The following is a 15499-nucleotide window of genomic DNA, read 5'->3' as shown; positions in this document are numbered from 1 at the left end:
GATGCATTGTCGTCTTGTTCTCATCTCGAAAATCGTAAGCAGCGGCCGTACAGTGTTGAAAACAATATCCATCCACTTCAGCAAAACCCAAACCGACTAGTTATTGGAAACTACCTGGTAAACAGCCGCACAGCCAGCGGTACTTTAAAATTCCATCATCTCAATACACAAGCTAAAACGGGGGATCCTCGAATAATACGCTTTTAATCCGCTTCCCAGGCATCGTTATTACACCTATTTTCGCGATATCTACTTGAGAACGCCGTCAGGATCGGTGTGTACTTAAAAAAGAAAAAGGAAAAGAAAGAAAAAGATCCCCGTTGATCCGACTGTCGCCTGGCTTTGTTCGAATTTTCTCCGTCCGGCGAGAATCGTCGAGTCTTAAGTCAGCACGCTCGCGTTCACCAGCTATAGTGAGATAAAGATGGAAAGTGGCCTGGGCATTTGCATGTTTATTCCGGTTCTTTAATTCCGGCCTCTCGACGCGAGCCGACTGCCGCCATTTCCACCCGGAAAATATGTACGAAAGAGCACGCGGAGGGTCCCAGAGGGTCGCGCAACGGCCTTCTTTCCACCCGCCGCCCGGAAGTCCTCGCCCCTTTTCTACCTCGACCCCCTTGGACACCGTCTATACCGCCTCGCGAATATTACACACTGTTACCGCGCGCATTACGCGGTCCTCCAGTTTCCACGCGTGAAAATTAATGAGCTGCGCCAATCCTGGCGGGGATGCTCTGGACGAACGGTGATGACATTTAATTAATAACTGTGTTTTGTATCACCGTCGAAATTGAAAATTCTACTCGCGCACGTCATCCCCGAAGGCAATACTCGATAAACGTCCGAAGAAACTCCAACTGTTGACGAATTGATAGTTTCAAATCACTCCGCATTGACGGCTTGCCTGTCGATTCATTTGTTTAGACGCAGGAGAAGCACACGAATTTCTGTCGCGAGATTTCCGTCGTGGGATTTCTCTTTGGTGGGTTTTCGCGCAAAAGGCGCGTAGCCTCCATCCGCTTGGCGAATCCCTGGCCGAAAGAACCGGACCTTCCCGCGAATCGAATTAGAAACACCGTTCCGTTCGGATTCTCGGGGATCAGTCGTAAGCGTTCACCTTATTTCATGCAGCCCGGCTACGAATATTCCAGGACTGCTCGAATATTCATTCGCTTCTATTATTCATGGACTCGCCCTACATTCCTCGCTTTTCGCAACTCTTGTTGCATCCCGCCGCTGGAAATACTACGAGGCTGCCCGGAAAGGAACTGCGATCGGCTCTGTTCAGGTCTCGATGTTTACGCGGATTGTAAAGCGCGTGCCGTGCTCGACGGGCGACAAAAAAAAGGAGAAAAAAAAAAAACAATTTCGTTGGAGCATATTCAACGACCGTTCGTCTCGTTTTATTTGAAGCGAGTCGATGAACAACGGTTTCAAGTTTTGTTGGACAGAACTGAAAGTGTCGACAAGGACCCCGCGCGATTCTCGTTCCTGCGAGATTTAACTGAACACGGTTCTTCTTTTTTTTAATAAACTTTTATTGCACAACACGCTTTTTAAATACGAAATAAACGTCGAGCGTAACATGGTGAGTGTGATAAATGAACGGGAAAAATCTGAGAGGGAAAATTCTATATTTGTTTCTGACGCGATTGCCCTTCGACATCCTGAAGAAGATTATCCAGGAACGGTTCAGACAAAAGGTCTAACGTCGCCATTGAGATGGAGCGCACGCCATCAAACATTCATACCGCTGTGGTCGCGGGAGAGGGATAGACGTTGTCACGACCGCTGTCAAATGTCATTGAAATGTTAACGTCAAAGGGAAATTCTTGCTCTTTGCGCTCACCGGAACTAAACATACCTCGTACTGTTCACTTATTCCTGTGCTTCGGATTCCTCGCGTTCTCTCCAGGAAATCGATCCAACATTTATAGAAAGCACGGTAAAACTTTGAATACCTCGATAACTTGTGTAAAATGTGATTACCTAACAAAGGACCCTATTCAAAAACCATATGTTTTCGCCCCCAACCGATTTTGTTTAAACTTTGCATATTTGTAGATCTATATGTGTCTAATCAATTGCCAGAGTCTCTAACGCATTTGGTGAAATCTTTCGGAGGCTATAACGTTTGACTGATAAAAGATATCGCATTGAATTTTACGTCAAAAATCACAAAAAAATTATATAGCATTCGAAAGTTTAATTTTTTTGTGATTTTTGACGTAAAATTCAATGCGATATCTTTTATCAGTCAAAAGTTATAGCCTCCGAAAGATTTCGCCAAATGCGTACTTTGACCCCCTCTACCCCCCCTTATTAAAAGGCTGGACAGATACAGACTCTGGCAATTGATGAGATACATATAGATCTACAAATATACAAAGCTTAAACAAAATTGGTTGGGGTCAAAAACATATGGTTTTTGAATAGGGTCCTTTACTTCATATCGATAGATAAAAACCCCATTCAAGGACCTTTCATGGATTTCACAATAGGATCAAGGAGCATCAAGAAAAATCTACTTTTCATTGTTATACGATACGCTATTATTTATTAACTGGAAGATCTGTTAACAAATTTGAAGAAATTTCGATCACGATCGAACCGAGCGGAACTTAACGCGACACCGCGCGCACGATCTGTATCTATTAATCCGCGAGCAACAAGATGGCGGCTGTCAGACGGCATCGAGCCGCGTAGCCCTGGCGATCTTTGCGTCGAATCCAGGCCAACGCACATTTACTCGTTCCGTCGGACAACGGAAACCTCAACCCGGCCTCGATTGTTATCCTTTCATTTATAAAAAATTTAACATTCATTTACGAAATAAACTACACCGCAGCGCAACCCCTTTCAACGCGTCCCTGTTTCCACGGTAACAAAGCCAGTTTCATAAAGAGCTCGCTTAATAAGTTCCAGGGGCCCCTCCTTCGAACTCCAGGTGCGTTCCGTAACTTTGGAATATCTGAAATAAAAACGAAGAGGAAACAAACAAAGGGGGTGGGGTGAGGGGGAGGACGGGGACGGGAACAAAAAGAAGGAATTCATTTACAGTGAATGAGGGTACTGACACGAACCAAATGTTTGCACTCCCATTGTGACGAGAGAATCTTATTCCGCTCCGGGAGTTTCTTCCTTCCCCGGCCCCGGTCTTATCCCATTTTCTGGGACGGGAAGGGACGGTAAAGCGGAGGAGTTGTTCCGCGGACCGCGCGTCGAATGCGGCCGCGTTAATCACGACGTCGTCGACGCCGAATAAAAACGATGGGATCGTCGAACGGAACGTATGACGCGCCGGTGAATTACATCGCGACAATATTGGAACAGGTGGAGCGGGGCAGAAATTACGAGGTATTACGCCGTTATTTATGTCCAGTTATTTTTAATTACTCCGCGATCCCCGCGTATTGTCCGTTTGATTAAATGAACAGATTCCTCCTTTTTTTTTTCTGTTTCCTCTTCCCCAGCTTTTCTTCTGCTCGCCCGGAATATTTATCGCCGTTTCTGGCATTAACGATGAGCACCGGGACAAATTTATTACTCGATATTTCCAACGACCACGGAATCTCCTTTTTCTTGCCCCGCGCTCTCGACATCTGTCGTCGATTACAGCCAAAAACATTGCCATTCGTACGCGTGTTTATCCTTTCTTCTTTATTTTTTTTAACAACGCAACGATTCGTCGGGGACCATCGATACCCAATTAATTCGCGCGTCTCGGAACGGAACTATTAGCTTGGCCGTGGCACGCGTCGAGGGGAAAGTCGATGAAAGGGATTCAACCCTGTGACGACCCTTTGCGTCGGATTGCTCTCTCAGGCGCATTGTCGGACGCACGTCTTCGCGACGGAGTCAAAGGGTAGCTTTGTTAGCCTTGCGCGACCCTCCAGTGAACTCCAGCGCTGATTCGAAATGACAGTGAATTCAGGGACAATGGGGGCAACCTTGGACCAAACGTGAACGAAACAAACGAGAAGAATGGATATTCGTGTCTGTTTCACGCGGAGGCTTTTCACTTCTCGACCCACTGTCCCCTCGACCTCTTTCATCAATTGCCATGCACAGGGTGCAACGCGAAACGCGACATATTCTCGAAGCCTATCGCGCAAAGTGACTGACAGCGTTCTTGATTCCCAGCCCTACTTCGGACGTGGACGGTTCTATTGTTTTACACGCTGGAATCCATCCATCGAAACATTTTCCACGATTTAAACGAGCGGCTAAACGCCTTTCGTCAACGCTCGATTTCAATGAAATTATTCGACGATACGAACGAGAGTGCCTTCGCATCGATCGTTCTCGCTACTTGCCGCTTTAATCCACGACCTCGTACGTAGATACCAGGCTACCATTGCGCTCTCGAGCGAAACTAGACGCGGATATTCTCGCGTTGCATTTCAACGAGTGTATCGTTCAAGTCCTCGTCGCGCATACGTCACGGGGCGAAGGAAACCGGCCTCCGTCTCGTGGCAGAAATTTCATTTTCACTTTGGAATTGTACTTCCGCGGGATGGAAAAGTGCTCTTGAGTCGTCGCGGCTGGAACGGGGACGGTTACCAGTTGCGTAGAAACGCGGAACACGAGAGCCACGGGTCCAGACTTAATCCCGACCGCGGGGAGACGTTCGTTGGCATTGAAGATTTTTCATTCCCCGCGAATTCCGCGTCGAATATCACCGACGGCTTCGTCTTTCATTCCGTCCTCGCGTTACCACGGAATATCCGCTCGAGTCGCGCGCGCCCTGTAATACCCTTCACTATTCACTCGTTTTTATGTTCGCTGTTCTTTTTTTTCCCCCCTCTCTTTTTATATCCGCGGATCATCCCAGGCCGTGATAATTTTTAATAAGTAGGTTACTCGAAAGGGTTTGTTGAAACGGTCGCGTGAAGAGGCTCGCGAATGGGATTAAGGATCTACCACGGTTTCATTTTGTCGCTGCAGGTGCTGTTAACGGTTGACAAATTTACCGAATCAGAGATCGGTAATTATTCCTGTTGGGGAGAGGGCTCGAGGGTTACGGAAGGATTCATTAACCGCCTTTTATCGCGAACTTTCGCCTCGAGTTCGACTTGCTAATTAGTAGCAATTTTGTATCGCCAATTAGCGTTGGATTACCTCGAAAAAACCAAATCGAAACGAGGATGGGGCAATCTACAACCGGTTTTCGCGATATTAAATTAATATTTCCGTGATCGATATCGATCCACTGTCCCACCTTGACTTACCACGTAAATCGAATAAGTCAAACTTTTATCGACAAACAAGGAAAGAACGACGCGTTAACTCGTCGCTGTGCCGCGGTTAATTTCGAATCAGCTGCATCCCCGTCAGCAACCCCTCGTCTCTAAATTCATCGCTCGTGTTATTTACCCAGGCGAGTAAATTAGAGAGAAAAATGATATAACACGCCAGTCTCTGTTACTCTGAGCCTGTCCAATGTTGCATTTACGTTGGCATCGCGTATAGGTGCACGCGGCTGGCTCGAGAGTGGAACGAAACGAAGTCTGAGGCGATATTTTTCTCCGGGAGCCAGAGTCGAGACTAAATCAAGGATATGCAGAGAGGATACGTATAGATAGAGGAGCGCGCGATGGTACAGATATATATCTACGAAGGCAGTCCGTTATATTGCTTGTAAAAACGGGCCAGCCATCTGTCCGCGATATGAGACCTCGGTGCGCCCTAAAACTCTACTCCTGAACTCTATCGATGGCGGTAATAAGTCACACAGCCCACGAGGACACCCAACCCAACCTGTACCTCGTCCGCGAGGGTGAGTTTCGACAACGATCGAACACGGGGGTCGCGTATAGATTCTGGTTTTTACGCGATGGAGTATTCCTTCGTAACTTCACCCTTCTTTATTCTGGTGCGAAGGGTTCGCCTGTTTCGAAGGTGCTCAAGAAGAGAAGTTAAGTTTAAGAGATTCCAATTGAAACATAAATCCTCTAGATCGTGGGCTCTCCGCCGTTCAATATACACTGTTCGAAAAAAAAAGAAGAAAACAGGCTAACATAAACCAGGCCCGATTTTGTCCAGGACTTCGCCCTACTTCGACCGCGTTTTCGCAAGAGGCCCTTAAATACGTATCTGTACGACGAGACGAACGTAGCTGTGGGGGAAGTTCGCGCGATAAGAACGAATTGGAGCGAGAAGCGAAACGAAAATTTTTGTGGAAAATGGAAGGGCGCCGAGGTTTATACGTACGGCCCCCCTTAAACCGGGGTATACGGCACTGTTTCTCTTGTGGCAGCTGGCTCGCATGGCGGAACAACACTAAACTCAGGGCTACCGGTGCAGAGGGCGACCCCATATCGGGTGGCCGCCTTATTTTTAATAAAAACTCCACGGTCCCGGCGAGATTAAAAAATTCGTGCCGGCGCCACGAGCCACTCGATTGCCTCGTAACTTAAAATTAAGAAAATTAGAGGCCCTCCGCAACGCGCGCCTCCAGCGCGCCGCCCTGCGTCGCGGAAACCGATCGGGATTACCTTCCTGTCCCTGGATCTCTTAAATCGCGGAATTATGAGAATTGATCATAAGACGTGATCTATTTTTACGCGGGATTAATTAGAGGACGAAATTTTACGATACGAAATCCTGCTAGGAGAGAGGAGAGTGACTGTTTTCGACGCTCGTTGTTTCGAATTGACGCGATCGATCGTGAAATCCTCGAGCATCAATGAACATTAATTTCTCTTTCTATGCAGTCTACGGTTAGCATCAAAATTCCGTGGACGATTAGTATGTCCAACGAATTAGAAAATTGCTAGAAATATTTGTTATATTCTTATAAAAATCAAGACTTGAACTTACCCGAAATTCCATCGTAGGTCCACCATTCGTCCCAACTGGCCTTGGTCTCTGCGAAACAATGAAACATATTACGATCAATTTTGAATACCGCATGTGGTGCAATCAATGCTTGAAGATGAAAGCATACAAGCAACGGAAATTCAGGACGCAATTTAGGATACAGTAAGAGTACGGAAAGTGCAAGATGTACACGAGTGGATTTACCTCGAGCGCGAACCGGAACCATTTTCTAACGTGGCGAAGTGAATTAACGCTCGGTATTTATCAGTTTCTTGGCCTGCATATCTTTAGAAACTTCTGATACGCTGGCGGAAACTTTCGAGCTCCATCATGGCCCGAGGAGCATCGATCAACCGAACTTTCCGCCGCTCAGAAATGATCGATCAATCGATCGCCAGGGGGGGGGGGGGGTGGTGGTTCCGGATCGAAATTGAAACACTGCAGGGGCAACAAAATAAAAAAAAAAAAGAAAACAATAACCTGAATTGGATTAACCGCAATCGAGACGAAGAAACGAGTGGTTCTATTTTTAAAAACGATTTCAAGTTGAATTCAACGAGAGCAGACTCGTGAAAAAACGAACAACTGAAAACACTTTTAATATTCCACGCTGTTTTAAAAGCCTCGATCTCGAAATACAACACGCGAGATCGTTTATTTCTCGCCACGAGACTCATCGTCGTACTCGATTAAAACAGGCCCAACTTCTCTCTTAAGCAGATCGCGTAAAGATCTCGATGAGACCTGGAAACTTAAAGGGAGATCCGATAGCAAACGGCGATCGTTGGATCGCTTAAAATTCAGGTAACACCGGTACACCCTCGAAAGCGTGGGATCTCCTCATAATTGAATTCTCATTTCACGAGGGACACTCTATCTTCCGCATTACCACGTCCTCCTTCCATATTCATTACTTTTCCCGCCTCGAAACAGCCGGCGGAGGCATCGAGAGCCGGTCTCGTCGTTTTTCTACATGCAAATTATCCGTCCCATCCGCGACGAGCGTTTTAATGCCCTAAGCGTATCGAATAGTTGGGGATCCTCCGTTGAACAATTATTGCATCGAGGCGAGGTTTCTGGTCGACCCTCGTCCACGTGTTCCCGTCAAACTCGTCTCGCCGTCTCCCTCTAGCTTCGCCTCGCCTCGTCCGGCGTTCCCTCAACTTCCGGCTCCGCACGCTTCGCGTCCACCGGTCCTCGGACGCTACGTGTCTGACCGGAGCGCGACCCATTCCACTTTCGACGGTGACCCATATTCGATTATCTGGATGCATGCCGTCCAAGCCCCCCCCCCCCCTCGCGCGGGTAAACTAATTGCTTCAAATTGGAAAACTTTCTCGACCAGTCCTGATCTCCGCTCTCCCACCCCTCTGGCCATTGTCAATCTCCTACGGTGCTCTCTGTCCCGTGTCCTATCTCGACGTGTGTGCCACGTCGATCGTTCCGTGCCGCGACCCCCTTAATCCGCGATATAGTCCTCCTTTTTTCCGTCCACGATGACGGTTATTATTTGTTTTGGCCGCGGTGGCGGTCCGTTTGCTTCGCCAGAGAAGAATAGGGTATTGGACGACCAGTCCAAACACCCTCGCGATGTCACGGATAAAGCAATTCGAACGGGGAAATTCTGTTTCGCTTCAGTTTTGTAGCCGTTCTTTCACGCAACGCACAATTCTCGATAGCTCCTCGAGGAGTGTTTCCGGGTGGTCGTATTAATATTAGATCGAGCCGAAATTGAATTGACTTCTTACTAACTATCGCGAACGCTTAGTCCACGCAATATTGCAATACCGTGAACTTTCACGGTAAGTGGTCTGAGACAGTACCCCGGGGAATTCGAAGTGTATTATACCATAGAAATGAATTTAGTATCCAGTCTCTCTCTCTCTTTCTCTCTCTCTCTCTCTCTCTCTCTCTCTCTCTCTCTCTCTCTCTACTTAAGTAACCGTCCTCTAATCCATTCTCAACACCGTCCACTCTGCTCCCCTCTAAATTACGCGGAGACCATTCTTTAAAAAAATCATACACCCTCCTACCAAGAGTAACGCGATCTCGAAGGCGATCTTTAACCTTTAATAATTCATCGTCCAATTCTCGACGACTGAATCCAGCGGCGAATCAGCTCCGTCGAAAGGAAACGCAAGCACATTTAAAAGCTACTCGAACGAGATTTACTTCCTCCGCCTGAAAAGCGGATTAATCGCGTAGCCTGACCGAGCGGGTCATCCATTATCGCTGCGAGGATATTGAATGAAGCTGGGACGACTTTGACAGAAAATTCTATTTTTTATAATATAATAAGCTGCTGCTTCATTTCGTGTCCAGTTCACTCGAATCTCAACGAAAGTAAACATCGAGGGGTGGAGTTGACGCGGATCCAAGTGGGGAATTAATAATTTCCAGGGCTGAGAGGGTTCGTCATCGCGACCGAGGCTCACCCCGAGCGGCCATAATTATGGTTAACCGAAATCTCTATATTCAACGACAACCAGCCGAGCGGAGAGGCGCGTAACTACCTGGGAGCCGGAGACGTTGTTAACTTTAATGGCGAAATTATCGTCGGATTAAACGGAGGCTCGCTCCTCGCCTACCCCTTCGCCGCCATGTTTTCGTTACCTCGTTCATTCCGTTACACCTTTCTACGCGATATCACTTATTCGTTCCTCTTCTATTTTATCGTACAAATACGCCAATGGTAGAATATCGATACGCGCAGAAACTGAATGCGGTTTGTGCCATTTTCTCCATGCGAGAGTTGCCAGCAGGAGTCTCGCGCAGTTGCCACCGGCTGTTTTAATGGCGGTGTTCCCACCGCTTGGCATTGTAATTCGAGTATTATTCATTTAACCGCGATAAGAGGGTAATTGCGAAAGTGTCACACCTGTTGTCGCGTTCCAGGTTGGAATGTTTAAGAGTGCCACCGGGGTGGGACGACTGTTCGACGACTGCGTGGAACGACGCTGTTGACCCGGTTTCCAGCCTTTCTTCGACACCTCGCGAGGGGACAGTCACGTTCTCACGATAGTGACTTCGTTCGAGTGGCAAATTAGAACCGATTAGCAGTCGATTTTGTATTATCGTTACCAAATCGGTAAGGATCGAAGAATTTTCAAAAGAATCGGGACCCCGTTGAAAAGTTCCATTTAATTACCGCAATTTTCGCGAGATCGATTAATTATTACGGTACTTGAAATTCCGCGATCGAGCCAGAATTTCGAGGGACGAAAACACGCGAACCGACGCATCGATGGGCTGAAACCAGAGGTTTCGATTCGACTCGGCTCCCATCGCGTGACTTTTCCACGTTTTAACCACGGAATCGCTCAAGCAGCTTTGCTACAACCTGTTTCATCAATATCGGTAATGATAATAACGTATCAGTCGGCAGTAATTACGGTGGAACCTTCCATTCCAACGGGGTCGAGTGTTTGCCGAAGAAATTCGCGTTCGAGAACACGCTCCCGGCTCTCGTTACCTTTCAACCCCTATTTTTTCCCCCGCCGTTACAACAGGCGTTGCAGCCAGTCGAGTCGTAAAACACGGATTTTTACGCACGGATGGTGCCAGATATTGCTTACGTAACTCAAAGTTGTCGCGCGCTCGACGTTTCCATGATTTTAGAAAACGTGTGTCAGTCTATTTTCCAGCGGCTGTTAAGTCCGTGACACGCTCGATGGCGGACGGGGGATGTAATTTGCGAGCGGGATTCGCGGGGGCGCGACGGAAAGTTATCGATATCGATTTGCGAATTACCGTAAAGCGTTCGTTTATTATTGCGAGATCGCGAAAGAAATATAATACGGATAGTGAATGCCGACAATGACGGGAAATCGCATTTCGAAATGCTATTTTCCCGGCATTGTTAGAAATAATAGAATCGGGCCGAATTCGAGTCGCTGCTAAATTACAGAGAATAACGTCCTCCATCAGTCATCAAGCCGCGACACCCATCGCGCCCATCCGCGAACGCGAAATACCAATCGTATGAAAAGAGTCATCGGTGCTGCAATTTTTAAATCGCTCGTACTCGGCTCTTTAAACCGGCTCAACATTCCAGCTCATCGTTTTTCAACGAGCACGCATCGAGTCCCATTTGTCGGGTCGATTTAAATATTTCCAGCGCATGCTTTACGCCAGCCGGTTTTCCGCGCGTTTATTCATTTCCCCGGCGACTGTCTGTTGTTTAATTATGATAGCCAGGTCGTAATAGCTGGCCAGTCGAAACGAGGGTCCGTTGGAACGAGAAAATCAAGCCGAGACCGAAAGGGATTCGCCTTGAACTCGACCTAAAAATTTCACCCCTTACCCTACCCTTCGTAATACGATTTCTCCTTACACGCGACGTTTTCTTCTACCTTAAACAAGCACACGTTGTCTCAAAAGTCCAGCGTGAGTGAAAATTTGCCAAACGAAGCGTGGTCGTCGATCAGCTGTGAGCGAAGCGTAAAAATCGCTGGCCATTGTCTTCGACGGTAATGTGTCAATTTTCGTGTCGCGTTTATCGATACCAGAATGGAGGAATAAAAGGCAATGGAGCCAAAACGCGGTGCTGCTGGGTCGCGGTGCAAACAGGGGGTGGCGGGAAAGCGCAGCTGCGCCGTAGCGAAAAAATGAAAATAATTTCTAGCCGAGCGACTCGTATATCACCGTCGCAATATCCGGCGGGTTTTCTTAATCTAGACTTTATCTTAGCCGAGCCACGGCTGCGAATTAAACTTACTAGTTGGGTCCCACCTTGCTGCGTCTCGCTCGTTTCAGAGGGGGAGGATTTCGAAACAGGGTGAAACGTTACTATTTAAAGTACAAACTGTACCGAGTACAACTATACGAAATTCATTCGCGACCATTCAATCTCATCTTGAATAGAGGAGTTCCGAGCTGTAATCGGCTGGGCAAAAAACCTCCACGACCCCATCCACGAATCCCTTCAGACGTCCTTTTCACTTAAAATCACCGAACGACTGTCGCGTCCAACAAAAGCGCATTTCAACCCTCCCTCGATGGGCTACCGTTCCTCCAGAAATCGAAAGTGTACACAGCGACGAGTGCACTTACGCAATCACCGTGTCTGCGCCCTTTTTCGTCCGGCAAATTGTCAGGATTGTTACGCGAGCAATCGATGGAAATCGTCCGCGTCTCAGCCGTTTCCCATTATCCCGATTCTCCCTCGATGTCGATGGGGACCTCCTTCACGCTCGCCCCCTCCCACCCTTTTTATACACGCGTCTACCCTGCACGCGCATTAGCGAATCACCCTCAAGATAGTAGGAATAATTTTCTGTCGAGCATTCAATAATTCATGGCGGGCGTGAAACTCGCGCGTGTCGGATTATTGGGGCAGAAGAGAATCGCAAGATACGTGGGAGAACGTTGATGGTTTACCGTTTAATAATTCGCGAGGCAACGGGTGCCAATGGGAGATCGAAGGGGTGGCTATGGCTTGTCGATGACGGTGCCACTTTCGGGAATTTAATCAAACATGTTCCACCACCCACGACACGCAAAAAGTAGAAAACATTACCAGTCTCTTATTTAACGGTATTAGCCAGTCGCGCCACGGTTGTTTCTGTATTCACGAAACGCAACAACGGCGAGAAATTCGACGACGGGACTCGCTCGCGTTTGAAATCGGCAAACGAACCAAAACGGAGGAGCGGCGGAACAAAATTGCCAACGGATTGGGAGCAAAGAGCTCGCTCGCTCGACCGATCGAAATCGTGGCCATGTTCGACGAGAATTAATTCAGCGCGAGGGAAAGTGAACACGTGGCCAACGGCGTGCTTGAAGCAACGGGAAAATTGAATCGAAAGTCGCGGAGGGTCGTCGCCGGGGGGTGGAAAAAAGAAGAGGAACCGTTGGTCGGCCGTCCCTCGGGCGAATTAAAAGCCGGCGGCTTCGATAATTTAAGTAAATATCCCCCGTGATACAAGTGGAGAGCACGTGAGCCTGATACCGATTAAACACGATATCGATCGGCCAAGCCGTCCCGAAATTACAGTCCACCGGAGCCGCTAGTTTTCCCCACCCCCTCTGTCTCTCGCCGCCACCGCCGCCCTCTCCTCCGCCTTCTATCACCCTGTGTTTCGACCAGATAAGGCTGGGCAAATAACGGTGTAGATTCTATCGGTTCTGCCTTTCTTTTATCAACGGGCATATCAAATAAGTCTATAACTAACCGTGCAGACCGTATCTCCGCAGCCAGGAATGCCCGTTACCGTTCTCGGACTTACACGCCGCACGAAACACTTTCCGTGATATTAATTGAACGTTGATACACGCCCGATCTTGCGAACGAAATTACGCACGCGTTCCAGGAGGTGCATATCGATGGCGCGGCTAAATCGCTTATGCGGACGATCATTAAGCGACGCTGGATTCGCGAACGAACCAAAGCTGTTCTCTTCGTTGTAACGCCAAAGAGATGCTTTCATTTCACGCGCAGAATCGTTTTCACGTGACAATTGCTTTCTGTTGAGATCTACGATCGAGTGATCCTCGGTGTATCGAAAGGATTCGATTAATCGCCGATAGAATTCCCGCGTCAGGGTTAATCGGACGTTTGTCAACCCTCTTGCGCCTCGCGCGGACGGATCCCCAATAAAGTGGCCGAAAGGAAACCGGGAGAAACAAGAGCAGAGGCCAGAACGGGGAACGCGAGTGAAGGTGGTAACAAACGAATTCCCTCCGTCCGTGTGGAATGAAAGAACTGGCTCGCAACGAGGCTGAAACGAGCGCGGACGGTGGACGAGGGTGGAGGAGGGAGGAGGAGAACAAAGAGGGTGTCCAAACGAGTGGTCAAACGTAATTTAAAGAAAGAAGCCTCACCCACCGACCTTCCATCCCATCCTCGGGCAACGACCAGAAAAGAAGGCAGAAAGTTCAGGCTGGTTTACAATTCAGCCCGCATAGGGCAACTCTTCCGCACCCATTCTGACTATCACCTTGCTGCGGAACGCTACGTCGCAACCCCTTCTCCCTTCATCGCCACGAACTTAGGCGTGGTAGTCACGAGCAGTCTACGCGCACAGTCACGCTTTACATTGTGGTTACATCGCGAAACATTGATCCGCGATATTACACGTCCGCTGGTCTCTTTTCCTGGTCCTCTATTGGGCATAGTCGATCGATTAAACCGGCTTTCAGTCGATTTTTCGTCTGGAAGGTACTCTTCGCGATCTCTCTATACGCATTGTTAATTTTTCTGCTCAAATTCGTATTTCAAAATGAGACGAATTGCGTGGAACGTTGGCTTGGAGAATAGCGAGACTACTATTTGGCTATAACAATCTCTCGATCGCTCACAACCCAAGATTAATAGAAAAATTTTGCATCGTAACTCGAACAAGAACGGCGAATGTTTAGTCGTGGAAAAAGTTCGCTGGACAAGCGTTTCTTCTGCCTCGAACGATGCGAGGGAATAAAAATCGCGCGACTCGAAAGTACACGAGGGGGTAGGCGGCGTAATCGCGCGGACGCGTTCATCTTGCGGCGCAGGATACAATTTCCTCAACCAGCGTGTACGTCGCGAATTAAACGATATTCATTAGAGGGATAACCGTGCTGGCTAACTATCCCGACCGAGTGCCACAGTTCCGCGGTTAAAAGTTGCTCGAAAGCTCCCGCCGCCTCGTTATTTCACCCCTTCCAACCCCCGTTTTATTAGTCCTCGAATCAAACTACGATCCGGGGTCGACGACGCTTTGGGTTTTTTAAAAATTACCGAGAAAAGTACATTTCGAAGTGAGGCGTTGAAAAATGTCCAAAGTGCGAAGGTTAACGACAGCGAGGCGACGCGAGATACAAATTTCCGGGTGCAGGATGAGTTTAAGCGGTCGCAGATGCGAAAAGTTGGCGGTTGTAATTTTCAATTTGTAAGTTTCACTCGAATGTTGACAAAATAAAGGAATATTTCGTTTCCGTGGAAGGATGGTATCCCATTCTGCCAGCACGTTCTCCCATTCTTCTTTGTGTATCCGATCTTTGTGAAACTAGTTAAAACAGCGAAGTTTGTTGTCGGTAGCGAGGTAAAGCTTTCTTGATTCCCCATCTTGCCGGGTCTGAAAGCGAACTCTGGAAGTGCTGAACACCGTGAGAACACATTCGCAGCGAGCAATTCAACCAACGCTTTGTGAGGTCAGCATAAATACTTGGACCGATCGATCCCTGAAGAGAATCGGGGGTGCAAAAACCCTGCCATTAATTTTAACGCTATCGATACTACCGCGTTCCAAATATTTCCCGCGAAATCTTCAAAAGCGATATCAACGACTATGCAAGCACTGAATTAAAAAAAAAATATGTATATATTATATATATACTCCTTACATTATTCGAACGATTGCTGTGATTAGCAAAGTGGAATTGAAAACCTTCGACGAGAAAGGCTTTCCACCACGGACACCCTTGCGAAACATCCCTTAAAAAATCACTCCGTGCAATTTACAGCGTGAGTATTTCTCCACGCCTCGTTTCAGAATCATCTCATCGTCGCACTTGATTACGAACGTTCCAACGAAACCAACCCTTCAGCAAAGTATGAAAGATGGGTGTCGAAGGGTGGTGTGAGTTGGAGGGTAGGTCGTGAATTCAGTAAAAAAAAAGAGGAGTTCGAGCCAAGTTTACGTCGCGTCATCAGCGTAATTGTATGCGAGGAGATAAACAAAACTATAAAGCTTGTGGC

The 15499-nt window shown here is 47.8% G+C and overlaps 1 protein-coding gene across 4 annotated transcripts in view; it reads right to left on the bottom strand.

Annotated features, from left to right (window-relative positions):
• Positions 1-15499, bottom strand: part of Carpa (Carbonic anhydrase-related protein A) — a 416930-nt gene that overhangs the window by 57712 nt on the left and 343719 nt on the right. For all 4 annotated transcript variants that reach the window (XM_076898208.1, XM_076898218.1, XM_076898226.1 and 1 more), the window contains exon 3: positions 6823-6870. In XM_076898208.1, the coding sequence (XP_076754323.1) occupies positions 6823-6870 (48 nt within the window). The remainder of the gene's footprint in view (positions 1-6822; positions 6871-15499) is intronic.

This window comes from Xylocopa sonorina, chromosome 1, assembly GCF_050948175.1.
Source record: "Xylocopa sonorina isolate GNS202 chromosome 1, iyXylSono1_principal, whole genome shotgun sequence".
NCBI lineage: Eukaryota > Metazoa > Arthropoda > Insecta > Hymenoptera > Apidae > Xylocopa > Xylocopa sonorina.
The sequence above is the reverse complement of the archived record's forward strand: the minus strand, read 5'-3'. Positions and strand labels throughout refer to the sequence as shown.